At 43.7% G+C, this 13,495-nt stretch overlaps 1 protein-coding gene across 2 annotated transcripts in view; it reads right to left on the bottom strand.

The window, feature by feature from the left end:
- Positions 1 to 324: 324 nt before the first annotated feature.
- col1a1b (collagen, type I, alpha 1b) overlaps positions 325 to 13,495 on the bottom strand; it is an 18,569-nt gene continuing 5,398 nt past the window's right edge. Inside the window, exons 9-51 of one of the 2 annotated variants that reach the window (XM_020625331.1) lie at positions 13,358 to 13,411; positions 13,126 to 13,179; positions 12,866 to 12,919; positions 12,711 to 12,764; positions 12,532 to 12,576; positions 12,289 to 12,342; positions 12,048 to 12,092; positions 11,895 to 11,948; positions 10,907 to 11,005; positions 10,740 to 10,784; positions 10,556 to 10,654; positions 10,414 to 10,467; positions 10,161 to 10,268; positions 9,811 to 9,864; positions 9,502 to 9,600; positions 9,315 to 9,368; positions 9,085 to 9,183; positions 8,736 to 8,789; positions 8,560 to 8,613; positions 8,377 to 8,430; positions 8,202 to 8,255; positions 7,877 to 7,921; positions 7,686 to 7,784; positions 7,000 to 7,107; positions 6,305 to 6,412; positions 5,985 to 6,038; positions 5,798 to 5,851; positions 5,518 to 5,625; positions 5,227 to 5,280; positions 5,059 to 5,112; positions 4,797 to 4,958; positions 4,576 to 4,683; positions 4,271 to 4,378; positions 3,988 to 4,041; positions 3,712 to 3,819; positions 3,541 to 3,594; positions 3,317 to 3,424; positions 3,160 to 3,213; positions 2,726 to 2,833; positions 2,364 to 2,646; positions 2,085 to 2,275; positions 1,730 to 1,972; positions 325 to 1,546 (exon numbers count right to left, since the gene is read on the bottom strand). In XM_020625331.1, coding sequence (XP_020480987.1) covers positions 1,400 to 1,546; positions 1,730 to 1,972; positions 2,085 to 2,275; positions 2,364 to 2,646; positions 2,726 to 2,833; positions 3,160 to 3,213; positions 3,317 to 3,424; positions 3,541 to 3,594; positions 3,712 to 3,819; positions 3,988 to 4,041; positions 4,271 to 4,378; positions 4,576 to 4,683; positions 4,797 to 4,958; positions 5,059 to 5,112; positions 5,227 to 5,280; positions 5,518 to 5,625; positions 5,798 to 5,851; positions 5,985 to 6,038; positions 6,305 to 6,412; positions 7,000 to 7,107; positions 7,686 to 7,784; positions 7,877 to 7,921; positions 8,202 to 8,255; positions 8,377 to 8,430; positions 8,560 to 8,613; positions 8,736 to 8,789; positions 9,085 to 9,183; positions 9,315 to 9,368; positions 9,502 to 9,600; positions 9,811 to 9,864; positions 10,161 to 10,268; positions 10,414 to 10,467; positions 10,556 to 10,654; positions 10,740 to 10,784; positions 10,907 to 11,005; positions 11,895 to 11,948; positions 12,048 to 12,092; positions 12,289 to 12,342; positions 12,532 to 12,576; positions 12,711 to 12,764; positions 12,866 to 12,919; positions 13,126 to 13,179; positions 13,358 to 13,411 — 3,753 coding nt within the window. In that variant the 3' untranslated portion in view covers positions 325 to 1,399. The remainder of the gene's footprint in view (positions 1,547 to 1,729; positions 1,973 to 2,084; positions 2,276 to 2,363; positions 2,647 to 2,725; positions 2,834 to 3,159; positions 3,214 to 3,316; positions 3,425 to 3,540; positions 3,595 to 3,711; positions 3,820 to 3,987; positions 4,042 to 4,270; positions 4,379 to 4,575; positions 4,684 to 4,796; positions 4,959 to 5,058; positions 5,113 to 5,226; positions 5,281 to 5,517; positions 5,626 to 5,797; positions 5,852 to 5,984; positions 6,039 to 6,304; positions 6,413 to 6,999; positions 7,108 to 7,685; positions 7,785 to 7,876; positions 7,922 to 8,201; positions 8,256 to 8,376; positions 8,431 to 8,559; positions 8,614 to 8,735; positions 8,790 to 9,084; positions 9,184 to 9,314; positions 9,369 to 9,501; positions 9,601 to 9,810; positions 9,865 to 10,160; positions 10,269 to 10,413; positions 10,468 to 10,555; positions 10,655 to 10,739; positions 10,785 to 10,906; positions 11,006 to 11,894; positions 11,949 to 12,047; positions 12,093 to 12,288; positions 12,343 to 12,531; positions 12,577 to 12,710; positions 12,765 to 12,865; positions 12,920 to 13,125; positions 13,180 to 13,357; positions 13,412 to 13,495) is intronic. The other variant, XM_020625332.1, reaches the window with a different exon arrangement.

Below are 13,495 nucleotides of genomic sequence, written 5' to 3'. Positions count from 1 at the left end.
AGACAAACATTGTTGTACATTGTTGTAGGTCTGATTTCTAAAGGCATTTATCTGCAATTAAAACTTTCTTTGTGTAGAGACTCTGAAAAGCCTGGTTGGCTATTGGCCTTGTTTTCACTGCTGCTTCATAGAAACATAATCAGTGCAACTGTTGTGGAACAGTTGTTTTCTGAACCTATTTGAATACCAGCGCTGGAGCAGGGCGTGGTCTCCCGGGGTCTCTGAAAAGGTGAAATGCAACTTCAGTGTATAAAGTACTTTCCAAATCCTGATTTCAGTTTCACAACAGTTGCAAACCAGGACAGTGAAAACTCTGCCACCGAGTAGACCACTTCACATGCTTTATTTCAGCACCCAAAATAATTAAAAACATCTCAATTTATTATACATGTACAACATAAGTACAGAATCTCTCTTTTAAACCATGAAAGTGGGTCTGCTTCAGATTCTTTTTTTAAGAAACCCTTCGCAAAAAATACATCAACGAACAACATAAACAACAGGGTGAGAGGTGTGTACTGAGTTTCTTTAGTGAAGAGGAGTTTTCCACAGGGGCAAACAGACAGAAGGATCAACACTGAACACATGGGCAGGGAAATGATATTGAACCAGAGTCACTTGCTTTTATCTACAAAGACTTGATTGCATGCATTACATCTGCAGTGAGAACCTCTGTTATCAAACCAACACTTAAGAAGAAAACAATTGCACTGCATAGACAACAAGACAGTGAGTCAATTTTGTAGCACCAATAACTGGACCTCACTGAAGTGGAAATAGCACCTTTGAATGTTTTTAATCCTCCCCAATAGACTCGTGTAAAATATACCCTTTTCATTTAAGAAAAAAATCGGTGACGTCTTGTAATGAGGTAGCCATCTACGTATTGCAATGAAGGTGAGCTTCTTTGTCTTGCTCATTTGCTGGTCACATTTGTCTGAGCAATATTCAGGTGTTTCTTTTATGAATTTAGAACAAGAAGACACTTCACTCTTTTTACAATTTATTTAACACCAGAAAAATGGTACATATCACTTGTTGTTTTCAATGTCCTTCCGCAGTGGTAGAAAATGGCAAAAGTCACCTGTGTTTCATTGCATGTGTGGATCGATTTTTTTTCTCAATCTCCATGGGGAAATTTTACACAAGTATATATTATTTTCTTGTTGCCAGTGGAAACAAAAGATTCTTTTTAAAGTGTCCTTGTGGTTGGTTTCAGTTGAAGTATCAGTCCCAAAAACTTCTCATGATTTGACAAACACAAACACCGTCTTCAGCAGAGTGGTTTTAAGCATGTGGACCAATGGCAGCCGAATGAGTTTTGAATGCATAGAAAAAGGGTTTAGAGATGACTGCTAGAAAAAAAAACAACAATGTCATGTCCATATTTCTTTCATTTTTACAAGAAGCAAACGGGGCCAAATTCGATGCCAAATTCCTGATCAGGTGCACCAACATCCATAGGAGCAATGTCAATGATGGGCAGGCGGGATGTTTTTGATGTCTTGTAGCTGATGACTGTCTTGTCCCATGTGCCAGTGTGTGACTGTGGAGAGGAAGAAAAAGAGAAAAGTTTAGAAAGTGCTCAAGAAAGTGGAGTCATTTACTGTAGCTCAAGTGCTGTAAGGCTCAAAGCGTTGCTTCTCTAAAGGCAAGGCCGGATGGTCTTTATCTCTCTTTAGGAATGTATGTGAACGCAAGTGTCACGGTATGTACAACTAAAACTCACCGTGCAACCATCCTCGCTGACACTGTATGTGAAGCGGCTGTTGCCCTCGGCTCTGATCTCAACATCGTTGGAGCCCTGGAGAAGCAGGGCCTTCTTCAGGTTGCCAGTGGCGGAGTCCATGTAGGCAATGCTGTTCTTGCAGTGGTATGTGATGTTCTGAGAGGCCTGGTTGGACATCAGGCGCATGAAAGTCATCTGAATGTTGACATCCTCGGGATCAGCTCCATCGCTGCCATACTGGAACTGCACGGTGGAGGGAAGAGAAAGATGCATGAGTTTTAATAGCGCTTGTCCGCTAATGGATGAGAAAGATTTTTGTCACTGTGGGACTGGTTTTTTGGCCCTGTCTTCTCACCTGGAATCCACCGGTCATGGACTCACTGAACCAGACATGCTTCTTCTCTCTGATGTTCTGGCTGAGGTACCAGTTCTTCATGGGGATGCTGGGCACACTGGGGTAGATGCAAGTCTCACCGGTCTCCATGTTGCAGTGGACCTTGATGGCATCCAGAGGAGAACCCTGGTTGGGATCAACCCAGTATATTCCTGTAACAGGGAAAGATAAAACAAGTTAAGCTTATTCTCATGTCATTCTTTATCCAAAGGCTCCATCAGGGCACTGATCTGTACTCACCGCGCTTCCACTCAGAGTGGCACATCCTCAGGTCACGGCACATACGGGCAGGGCTCTTCTGGGTACCATCAGGGCTGCGGATCTTCTCAACCCTCTGAGTCAGGGTCTTGAGGGTGGTGTCAACCTCCATGTCACGATCGCGCATCACGTTGGGGTCATCAGCACGGTAGTAACCACCGCGTAAAGGATCAGGGGCCTTCTCCTGAGCTGGTTGGGCGATGAACTCAAATCCACTGCCGGGAGGTCCAGGAAGACCAGGAGGACCAGGAGGTCCGGGAGGACCCTGTTTGGAGACACCAGGGGCTTACAAGCTTCTGAATGTACAAGCATGTGGATAAATGAACAATTGTATTGCAACTTACAGAAGGTCCCATCTCTCCATTGCGACCACGAGGTCCAGGGGGTCCGATGGGTCCGGGCATACCATTCATGCCATCCTTACCAGGGGAGCCATTAGATCCAGCAGGGCCCTGTGGAGCAAAAGCCACATGATCACTTCACAAGAAAAAACTTCAGTTCATTCAGTTCAGCTTGCCATTTTACTGATGTTATGTGCACGTATAAAACTGGCATATGTGTTGATTATAATCTTTTTTCATTACATACAATATTTGCCACTTTCTGGATTATTATACCTACACTCTGAGGCACTGAACTCACAAATGGAGTCAGTGAAAAAAACTCCTACATTAAAAACAGACTCTCCAAGATTTAACCTGGTAGACAAGCTTTTCTTTTTTTTTTTAAAATAAATAACTACCGGTAACATGACAAACTGTAAAACAGTCACACTTACTCTAGGTCCAGCAGGTCCAGAGGCACCAGCAGGTCCTCTCTCTCCATGTCCTCCCTAGAGGCAGATGAAGATGTTAACATCAAATAACTAAATAATCTGAAAGCTTTTTGATGCAGTAATTTATAGAGTTCTCTATCACAATTAAATGGTTACTTACAGCAGGTCCAGGCATACCCGGCATGCCACTGAATCCCCTGTGTCCCTTGTGGCCTCTCTCTCCAGCCTCACCAGCCTCTCCTCTGTCTCCCTTGGCGCCAGCAGGACCCTGGATAAAAGCAACAGGAGGTGCTGTTCAGTCTACAGTCAGCAGAAGACTCCTGTACTGTCTCAAAAGTGAATATATAAATGATAATGGTGCATATTAAGTAGTGACGAACGTACAGCGGCACCACGGACACCAGCAGGGCCGGCAGGACCAGCTGGACCAGCGGGACCCTAAAGAAAAAAGAAAATCAAAGCAAAGTAAAATCAACAGTTATCTGTACACCAAGTTAGCAGATTTATATAGTTACTTTTTTCAAGAGGATCAGGATAAGCAGGATGGAGGCTTACACTCTCTCCACGGTCACCAGCTTTGCCAGAGGGGCCGAAAGCTCCAGGGGCTCCAGGAGCACCTGGGGGTCCAGGGGGTCCAGGCATACCACTCTCACCACGGTCTCCCTGTAGGAGCAAATCCCCAGTGAGATAGACAACTAAAGGCCATTTGGAATGTTTCTATTGGGACGCTGCTAAAGATTACATGGTCATTGAAAACATAGCAAAATGTTTGGTATTTATATGATTTGAAGTTTGAGAATGATAGAAGTTAGTCAGTGGGAGGAAGGTTACCTTGGCTCCAGCAGATCCATCACGACCAGGAGCACCCTCATGACCAGCAGATCCCTGTGGAGAAGCAGCGAGAATTGCCAATCATCATACTGTTCAATGGTTAGCAACAGTATGCTAAGGAAGTCATTCTGTGGTGAACCAAGCTGTTTAACAGTGCTAATAAGGCGCATCATTAGCCAGTTCATGAAAATGTGTGAATTGTAGGTGGATTTTCAGTGTTTGACCCATGCTGCACTAAATTGTCTCTGATTGAGAGTGATTATACAGACTTGAAGCAGAATACCTCACGACCGGCCTCTCCGGGAGCACCAGACAGTCCAGGGGGTCCAGCAGGTCCAGGGGGTCCACGCTCACCAACAAGTCCAGGAGGTCCCTGCTTTCCAGGCTCACCCTAAAAAACAAGAGTGGTCAGTTCTCTGCATGCATGTGGATCCACCAAGGACAGCTTTAAAAATACTGTACACTCATGTTGTGGTCAAGCATGAGAAACACATTTCGTGCTAAATTTACATTGATGCAATAGGGTCCTGTCCTTGCACAAGAGAAACACTAAGGTTTCTGGCCATGATGTGCTCAGAGAATACTCACAGATTGTCCAGGCAGACCAGGGAAACCACGCTCTCCTCGCTGACCAGGGAGACCTACAATACCGCGCTGTCCAGCAATACCAGGGGGTCCAGAAACACCAGCGGGACCCTGCACAGAAGAAAACAGCGATCAGTAAGCAGACAATATATCACTGTGACACAGTTTAGGTTGTCAAAACCATGACAGAACATCTATTGCAATTATAGCTGGTAGGTACTCACAGGGGCTCCATCAGAACCAGGAGATCCCTTCTCTCCAGCAATTCCTGGGGGTCCCACAGCACCAGGCTCACCAGAGCGACCAGCAGGACCAGTCTCACCGCGGTTTCCTCTTGCTCCATCTTTGCCAACAAGTCCCATAGGTCCAGGGGGTCCAGCGGGTCCCTGGAAATGAAAAAGAAGTCATGTCATTGAAGACCATGAGGATAATATAAGACTGTGTATGTGTTATTACAGCTGGTTATGTGGGTGTGAGGATACTTACAGAAGGACCAGGGGGTCCGACTCTACCAGCAGGTCCAGGGAAACCAGTAGCACCCTACAAACACACACACAAATAAATGAAACTTAAATCATCACTGATTTCACCATCTTTCAGGAGGTAGAGTGTCATCGAATTCTACAAAATCTTACATGTTGATGGGTTACTTACAGGAGGTCCAGCACCACCACGAGCACCTTGGGGTCCAGTAGGACCAGCAGGTCCCTGATGACAGAAACATTTTTGGGTTAAGGTAGGTAGGTAGGTAGGACTTTATTGTTAAACAGGAACCACAATAATTCAACCAACTGAAGAAAATATGACCACATAAAAAATTCCCATTTATAAAACTCATTATCAACACCATCTGATAAATTATATACTGTAAACGTCAATAGTAATATTAGTATTTGGTGGCTTGAGTGTTCTGTGTATCAGAGGTTATTCATCTGGTATGTCTACCTGAGGACCAGCACCACCAACAGGTCCAGCAGGTCCAGGAGCACCAGCGTCTCCCTTGGGTCCAGAGTCACCAGTCTCTCCCTTGGCACCAGGCTGACCATCAGCACCCTGAGGTTGGAAGGCAACAGAAGAAACAGCTCAACATGCCTTCCTGTGCCAACTTTAAAAGTAAGTTTGCTGTATTTTTACACAGCTGAAAGCATCTGAAGCTGAAAAAAACAACAAAACATAAAGAATAAAGACCAGTCTTAGGGTAAAATGTAATTATTGACAGACTTACAGGAGGTCCAGCGAATCCAGCAGGTCCAGAAGGGCCAGTCTCTCCACGCTCACCCTGGAGGAAAAATAATGAAAAATGTTTTAGCGTCATTCAGTCAAGACTGAGTTTATTACAACACAGCACAAAACATATGATCAATATGTTACTCTGTTTTCTGGTCAATGAAGTGTGTGTTTAGAGAACTTACAGGGGCACCACGAGGACCAGTGGGACCAGCAACTCCAACAGCACCACCCTCACCCTAAAACCAACGATGAAGGAGAAAGACAGGAAGTCAGAAGCCACATTTAAGCCAAAGTCAAGCTCCCAAAATTAGAAAGCACAGCACTGAATATCTATTTGACATCTGTTCTTGGAGATATCTTAGTAAATTAGAGCATAATTAGGGATACTTTTTCTTGTGAAATCCAATTCATAGTGTATATATTGGCTACATACACTGTATTTGTTACTGAAAACTGTCATGAGAGCAGGAGGAGCAACATCATGAACTAAAGCTGGTCTTACCTTCTCACCCTGTGCACCAGGAGGTCCAGGGACTCCAATGGGTCCAGTCAAGCCACGGGCGCCATCTTTGCCAGGGGCACCATCACCTCCCTTGGCACCATGGTCACCCTGAGAAGCAAGCAAACAAGGTCAGTGAGATCCCTTGTGATTGTACTAAACATGTTCTTACTACTCCTTACTAAGTTATAAGAACCCAAATATACTGCTGCTTCACATTTGGGTGCTCTGTAAGGAAAACTCAAAGTGACCTTCCTTGCTTGCTTTTTGCTAATTGTCAGAAGGAATAAACACACTGGGCCTGGCAAACATTAAAAAAATAGGAAGTCACTGTACCACTAGCATTTGGCAAGTATTTTGAGAAGACAATAAAAAAACATCAGCCTGTTTGTCCTCAGTATTCTCCATAATCGCTGTTTTCTTCCTTCTTGTCTGACAAACTTTGGACATTTAAAATATGTCTAATTCAGTTAACAGAAAGCAGCGTGCCATTTCTTCACTCATAATCCCCTGCTAGGGTAATCTTGACCTGACAAATCAACTAAACATTTTAAAAATGTGAATTAAATGAAATATTATATATATTTTCTCTCATCTGAGTGCTGAAAAAATTATAATGACCAGCAAATCAAACTGTCTCCCATTTGTTTTTGTCATAATAAATGCTCATAACAATGTTATAGTGGTGTGATACTTACTCTCTCTCCCTTGGAGCCGGGGAGACCAGAGGCTCCACGCTCACCAGGCATTCCCTGCATTCCAGGGGCTCCAAGACCACCGGGTGCACCAGCAGCACCAGGCTCTCCCTGCACACCCACACAAAGACACAAATATTTATTATTATCTACTCATAATACCTACAGTTTTCAATCATCTTTCTTTATTTCTTTATGTGTTTATTTGACAGGGACAATGCACGATACATTTATTGTACCAGACAGAGCTAAAAGCTCATTTTCATCTGACAGCCACCAACAAATGCACAGGTTGTAAAATCATCAGATAACACACGACCTTTTACTCTGGAAAGTCAAAAAGGGCATTTTCCACAATTTTTACCTTCTGTCAAATAATCAAGAAAATAATCAGCAGTCTAATGAGTGACCTCTGCATTTGTTTCCCATTTCTATTAATTTATACAAGATTTTCCTTTTATTTGTCACTCATCTGTATTTGAACACTTTTCTACTGTTAAATCTGATCTGTGTGATGTGTGATGTCATTGTTGACGTCAGTGAACGGCTTCATTTATTCCAGTGTCATTTCAAAAACTGGACTGTTCTGAAAACTTGGAGTTAATGTTCAAGAAATAGCCATTTTAACTATGAGATCAGAGTTTAAAAAAAAATCTCCTCACTGTAAAGACTTTTTCCTACCCACTTACCTTAGGTCCATCGTTTCCAGCAGGGCCAGGAGAGCCACGTGGTCCAACAGGGCCGCTACCACCAGGAGCACCACGCTCACCAGGGAAACCTCTGTCACCCTGAAGAACAGAAGAGATGCAGTAGTCCCGACCATTTTAACAAAAGAGGTAGGCTGTTTACTATGGATGATGACAACGCAGGAGCTACTCACTCTTGGTCCAGATGGGCCATGGGGTCCAACCTCACCGGGAACACCCTGGAAAAAGATGAAAGAGGGAAGAAGGTTATCGTGGATCTACTGTCAGGATGATGCACAATGCAGCACAAGAAATGGGGAAAGGACAGGATGATAGTGACAAAATCTGGAATCTTGAAAAATCACAATATTCCTAAATGTTTATAGTTTTACATGCGTAATATCTATGTATGATTAGCAACTACATTGTACTCTGCATGTGAAGGCCTAGCTGACGAGTAGGGACCAGTTAGGCTATGAAATACAAATCTGTGCGTCTACAGTTCTCTGCGGCACTTACCTGCTCACCAGGCTTGCCAGTCTCACCAGTAGCACCTTGGGGCCCAGGAAGACCCTGCACAAGAAAGAAAGGCAGAAAAATGTTAGTGTTTTCAAGTGGATTTATGACGCAGCTCAGAAATATATTAACAAACAAAAGAGAGCACTCAGGCTATTAAAATGATCTCGCAACCTACCTGGAATCCAGCAGAACCAGCAGGTCCCTGCTCACCCTTGTCTCCAGCAGGTCCCTGAACAGAAAGAAGAAAACTACATGATAAGAAACCTTGCAACAGATAATTTAACATGTCATACTTTCATTTTACATTAAGTCAGCCCACTAAAATATATAACTACGCTAAGGCAGATGAAATACATACAGCAGGGCCAGAAGGTCCAGGAGCACCAACATCACCATCTTTGCCAGGAGCACCCTGGGAACAAATTCGTTACCCACACAGTTATCAACAGTTTTTATGCCTTTATTTTGACATAAAATATATTTTACACTAGTAAAGTTTAATGATTATATTTCTAAAAGTATGTGAGTACTTACAACAGGGCCAGAAGCACCAGCAGCACCTCTCTCACCAGGCTTACCAGCATCACCCTGTGAAAACGAAGTCCTCACTTACATCTGTTGTGTAACAGTATTTATTTTATTGTGTTATTATGTATTTACTAAAGTAGATTTTACTGATTTATCAGTGATCTAATGTTTCAGTGACCTTATTTTTGTTTGTTAAAGTGCTTTTTTTTTGTGCTATGAAGATTTTTGTTACCAGGATTATTGGTCCGTGTATGTTAAACAAAAGATTAACTTGGAAGTTAAATAATTATGTACCTTCTGGAGATCTATTTTTGCATCTGAAAAGAAAATGAGTGAGGGTGTTCTGTTAACTCACGCTGGTTCCCTTTGGTCCGGGGAATCCCATAATTCCAGGCTGTCCTCTGGATCCAGCAGGGCCTGGAGGTCCAGGGCGGCCATCTTGTCCAGGATTACCCTAAAGATTATTGGAAGACAGGAGAATACAGAAAATAATCAAAATGTAGCCAATTAAATTTCCTTCTTTACAGCTTTAAGGTCTCTTCACTGTATGACAAGTACTGTAACTAATTGTGGTTCAGTACTTACAGAAGGTCCAACTTTGCCATCAGGGCCAGGGCTTCCAGGGCTACCGGTCATACCCTATGGAGAACAGGGCACATATGAGATTCAGTGAGTATAAAGACAAACATCAGAGTCTTGTCAGTGAGTGTTCATTTAAGACTTTTCGTAACACAGAAATGCTGCATCTGGTGAAATCGAGTGAAGAACTCACCTTGGGTCCGGGTGCACCAGGTGCGCCAGGGGTTCCAGACTCACCAGTGGCTCCCTGAGCTCCCGCTGGGCCGGGGGCACCGCGCTCACCAGGGGCTCCCTGTCATACAAGTGCAGACGCATCAGGAGAAATCTCCACAAGTCAGGACAGTGGTTGAGGTCAGTCTTTTTTAGTAAACTCCAAGGTTTGACTCCTTTAATACATTGTTTGGTCTCATAATGTGTACAATACTGTCAGGAAAATCTGAAAAGGGGTTTAGTAAACTAAGTGTGACAAAATGATCCCTGACCTGGCGGAGGACTCACTCACCTTGCCACCAGCACCTCCATCAGTACCAGGGAAACCACGAGCACCAGGGGCACCCTAAAGGAACAAAGACACACGCAAATCATGTCACTAACTGGAATGTAAATGCTTGACTTATACAGTATCTTAGACACAAATCCCCCTGGGAATTTAATGTGTAGTAATTGTCCAGAATTCTTTCTAGGAACCTATATTATATTACTTGTTGTTGCCTCACTAACTTCTAATAAAACTAAAGGTTTAGGAAGTATTTGTTAGCTGAATACTATGGGGATATGCGGCGTATGAAACGCTGAACCTTAAGTATTCTACATAAACACAATGCAGTTGAGAAGAAAGAGGAAGTAACATACACGCTCTCCAGCGGGTCCACGGGGTCCAGCACCACCAGGCTCTCCACGGGGTCCTCTCTTTCCTTCCTCACCAGAGGGTCCAGGAAGTCCCTGAACTCCAGCGGGGCCCTGGCAAAGAAAAAAAATAGTCAATCAAACGAAACGTGTTAAGTTATTGACATGCTCTATATCGCAGGAAGTTGGAAAATACATGGACTAATAAGCACAGGAAACAATTACAATCAATCAAGAATCAGTGTATTTTGAAACTTACAGGCTCTCCCTTGGCACCAGGCTCTCCCTTAGGACCAGGGGGGCCATGGTCACCCTGTTGGCAGAAACACACACTTTTTATTTAAGATGTCCAATGATCTTGGGTCTAAAATCAAAATTCACACAGTCAATTGTCTACTCACATTGTTACCCTTGGCACCAGGAGCACCAACAGCTCCCTGAGCTCCAGCAGGACCACGACCACCTGGGAAACCAGGAGCACCAGCAATGCCAGCAGGACCCTATGGGATGGAGATTACGGGAGTAAGAATGCTTCATGCACAGAGTTCAAACGATAAAAACATTATCAGTGTGTATGAAACTTACAGGAGCACCCTTAGCACCAGGAGAACCATCAGATCCAGGGGTACCCTGTTGATAAGGAAGGACATAAAATGTTGAAGGTGTTTATCTCTGTTTAGCATTCTGATTTATTCCTTTGAAAAAATAGGGGAAGAAGATGTACAAAAAGAGAAACGGGAGCATCTACTCACGGCAGGTCCAGCGGCTCCAGCGGGTCCTGGGTTACCAGGCTCACCCCGGGCTCCCTGGGGACCCTCGGGTCCACGGCCTCCCTGAGGACCGGTCTCTCCCTGTGCAGGAAAGGAACATCTCAGAAACCTGCAACTTTAACAACATGTGAGTGCCCTGGCAAATTAAAATAAATACATACCATAAAGCATAAACACATTAAATATACACATCATTTACCTTAAAAAGGACAAGTTAACAGTTGATTAAACTTGTACTGGTTTGTTTTTTCACACTGGTGACAGAGCATTTTTAATTGTTTTGTTTCCTTCAAAGCAAAAAGATTGGAGTTGAAGGAGTTTTAGTACAAAAAGTGTGAATAGAGTCAGAACAGTCACCAAACCCATTGTTTCTGACTGCTGCCACATCACTGACTGCTTTCTCTATTCTCTTCCTCTTAGATCTTAAAATAACCCCAGTGTGTGTGACTTCATGATAGATGAGATCCAGGATATTAAAGTAGTTGCTTCACTGATGGTGACAGCAGAGGTAAGGTGCCATTAGAGGTCCCCTGGTGCCATCTGGCGGCTACACACATGGGACATACAACATTGTGCCAAATATTTTGGTTTCAGTTTTACAACATGCTGGCTAATGGCTGATAGTGGAGCATGGAGACTATAACTCATTCATGAAATTAGTACTGGGAAGTAGGGTGACAGGCCTTAATCTGTGCAGACAGATCATACCCCCAGTTTTCCTACTAATGAGCAAGATCAGGGGCATGATGACACAGCAAGTAATGTGCCATCTTCCTCCTGAATTACAGTAAAAGTAACCCTTATTTGATTGACTTCCAAATTTTATGGTTTTATAACAGACACCTTAAAACAGCCAGACAACTCAGACAGAGAGCACTAACACAGACCAGCATCACTGCACCTAATCCAAGCATCACTGGCAAAACTTTTTCGATGTGATGTGAAAGATGTCTAGTTCTAGATGACTTACCTTAGCACCAGCACCACCGGGGAATCCAGGGGCCCCAGAAGGTCCAGTAGGGCCCTAAAAAATACACATGATATTAACAGACAGTTAATTAAATAGTTTAAAGTAGGCACTAATTTCCAAGTGGCCATAAACAATGCTAAACACAGTACTTACAGGAGGCCCAGCAGGACCAGTGTTGCCATCATTACCACGAGCACCCTGCAGAGGAGGGGCAGATTAGATCAATGTCACATTTGGGGAACAACATGTGTTTTAAAATATAAAAATATATCAATCAGTAGATCTAAACAGTAGTGCATGACTAAATATTATAGACAGAACCATGTTCTAGTTTTTCACCACAGTCACAAGTGTTTCAATAGATGAGTAAGAATAGGAAGAGAAAACTGCTTACAGCAGGGCCAGGGGCTCCGGGGCGGCCTCTCTCACCAGGAAGTCCACGGGCACCCTAGCAAAGACAAAAACAGAAAAATTCAAGCTTGACAGTGCTACATTTTACATACTCATCTTTTTGTGGATATGAAAGAGGCGAGACTTAAAGTGTCACATCTAATTGTCACTGTTATTACAGGAACAACTTCTAACCCCTATAGTAATGTACATTTTAACAAATTGTTTTAGGTGAGGCAAAACGTACCATGGCGCCAGGGATACCGTTCTCACCAGGGGAACCAGCCTCTCCCTGTACACAAACACAGAAGGAAAAGAGATTGGAGGTGGAACCACTTTGGCCTAGTGGCTCAAACTGAAATATTGGTGCAGTTTATGATGAGATGGCTGTGTTCGTGTGCATCAGCTGCTATTCTGTTACATTACCTTAGGGCCAGCAGGTCCAGCGTCTCCCTTAGATCCATCCAGACCGTTGAAACCCTGAGTACAAGAAAAAAGTGCATCATAAACCCGGTCACCACTCTTAACAGCACAGAAGGTGAAAAGCCTGATTTTGGTATTCAGTGCTCTTCAAAACTCACTCTGTGTCCCTTGATGCCGGGGAGTCCAGGGGTTCCGGGGAATCCACGAGCACCCTGCAGGAAGAAAACAAGACATAAGACATCAACAAAGAGTAAGGTTTTTGACCTTCTGAACAAAATCATTTTAATGACTCTAAACATAGGAATTTGACAGTTAAGGGACATCAACCTTTGTGCCCATGTGTATGTTGACTATCAGCACATAGATGGCAGTATGGAATAATTTTTTTGCCAACCATCCTCTGGCCTTTGTCACTCACCTGAGGGCCAGCAGCTCCACGCTCACCGGGGCGACCAGATTTGCCGGGCTCACCCTTTTGAAGAACACAAATAACATGAGATATGTGTGTGGAAGCATCAACAGTCATTGTCCATCAGAAAAATTTTGGCTGTGCATTTCTGTAGGTTATGCATGAATATAATTATAGCATCCCAAGAACTACATCATTAACAAAGATAGGCAGCAAAGAAAAGAATCAAAGCATCACTTACATCATCTCCATTCTTTCCAGGGGGGCCAGCAGGACCACGGGGACCCATGGGACCCTAAAAAGACCAATAAATGACTGGATTAGCACCAAATCAAAGGTAACATTCACTCTGTTGGGGGGGGGGGGGGGGTGGGGGGAC

The sequence above is a fragment of the Monopterus albus genome, unplaced genomic scaffold (genome assembly GCF_001952655.1).
Source record: "Monopterus albus unplaced genomic scaffold, M_albus_1.0 scaffold353.1, whole genome shotgun sequence".
Classification (NCBI taxonomy): Eukaryota; Metazoa; Chordata; class Actinopteri; order Synbranchiformes; family Synbranchidae; genus Monopterus; species Monopterus albus.
This window is presented reverse-complemented; position numbering and strand designations above follow the sequence as displayed.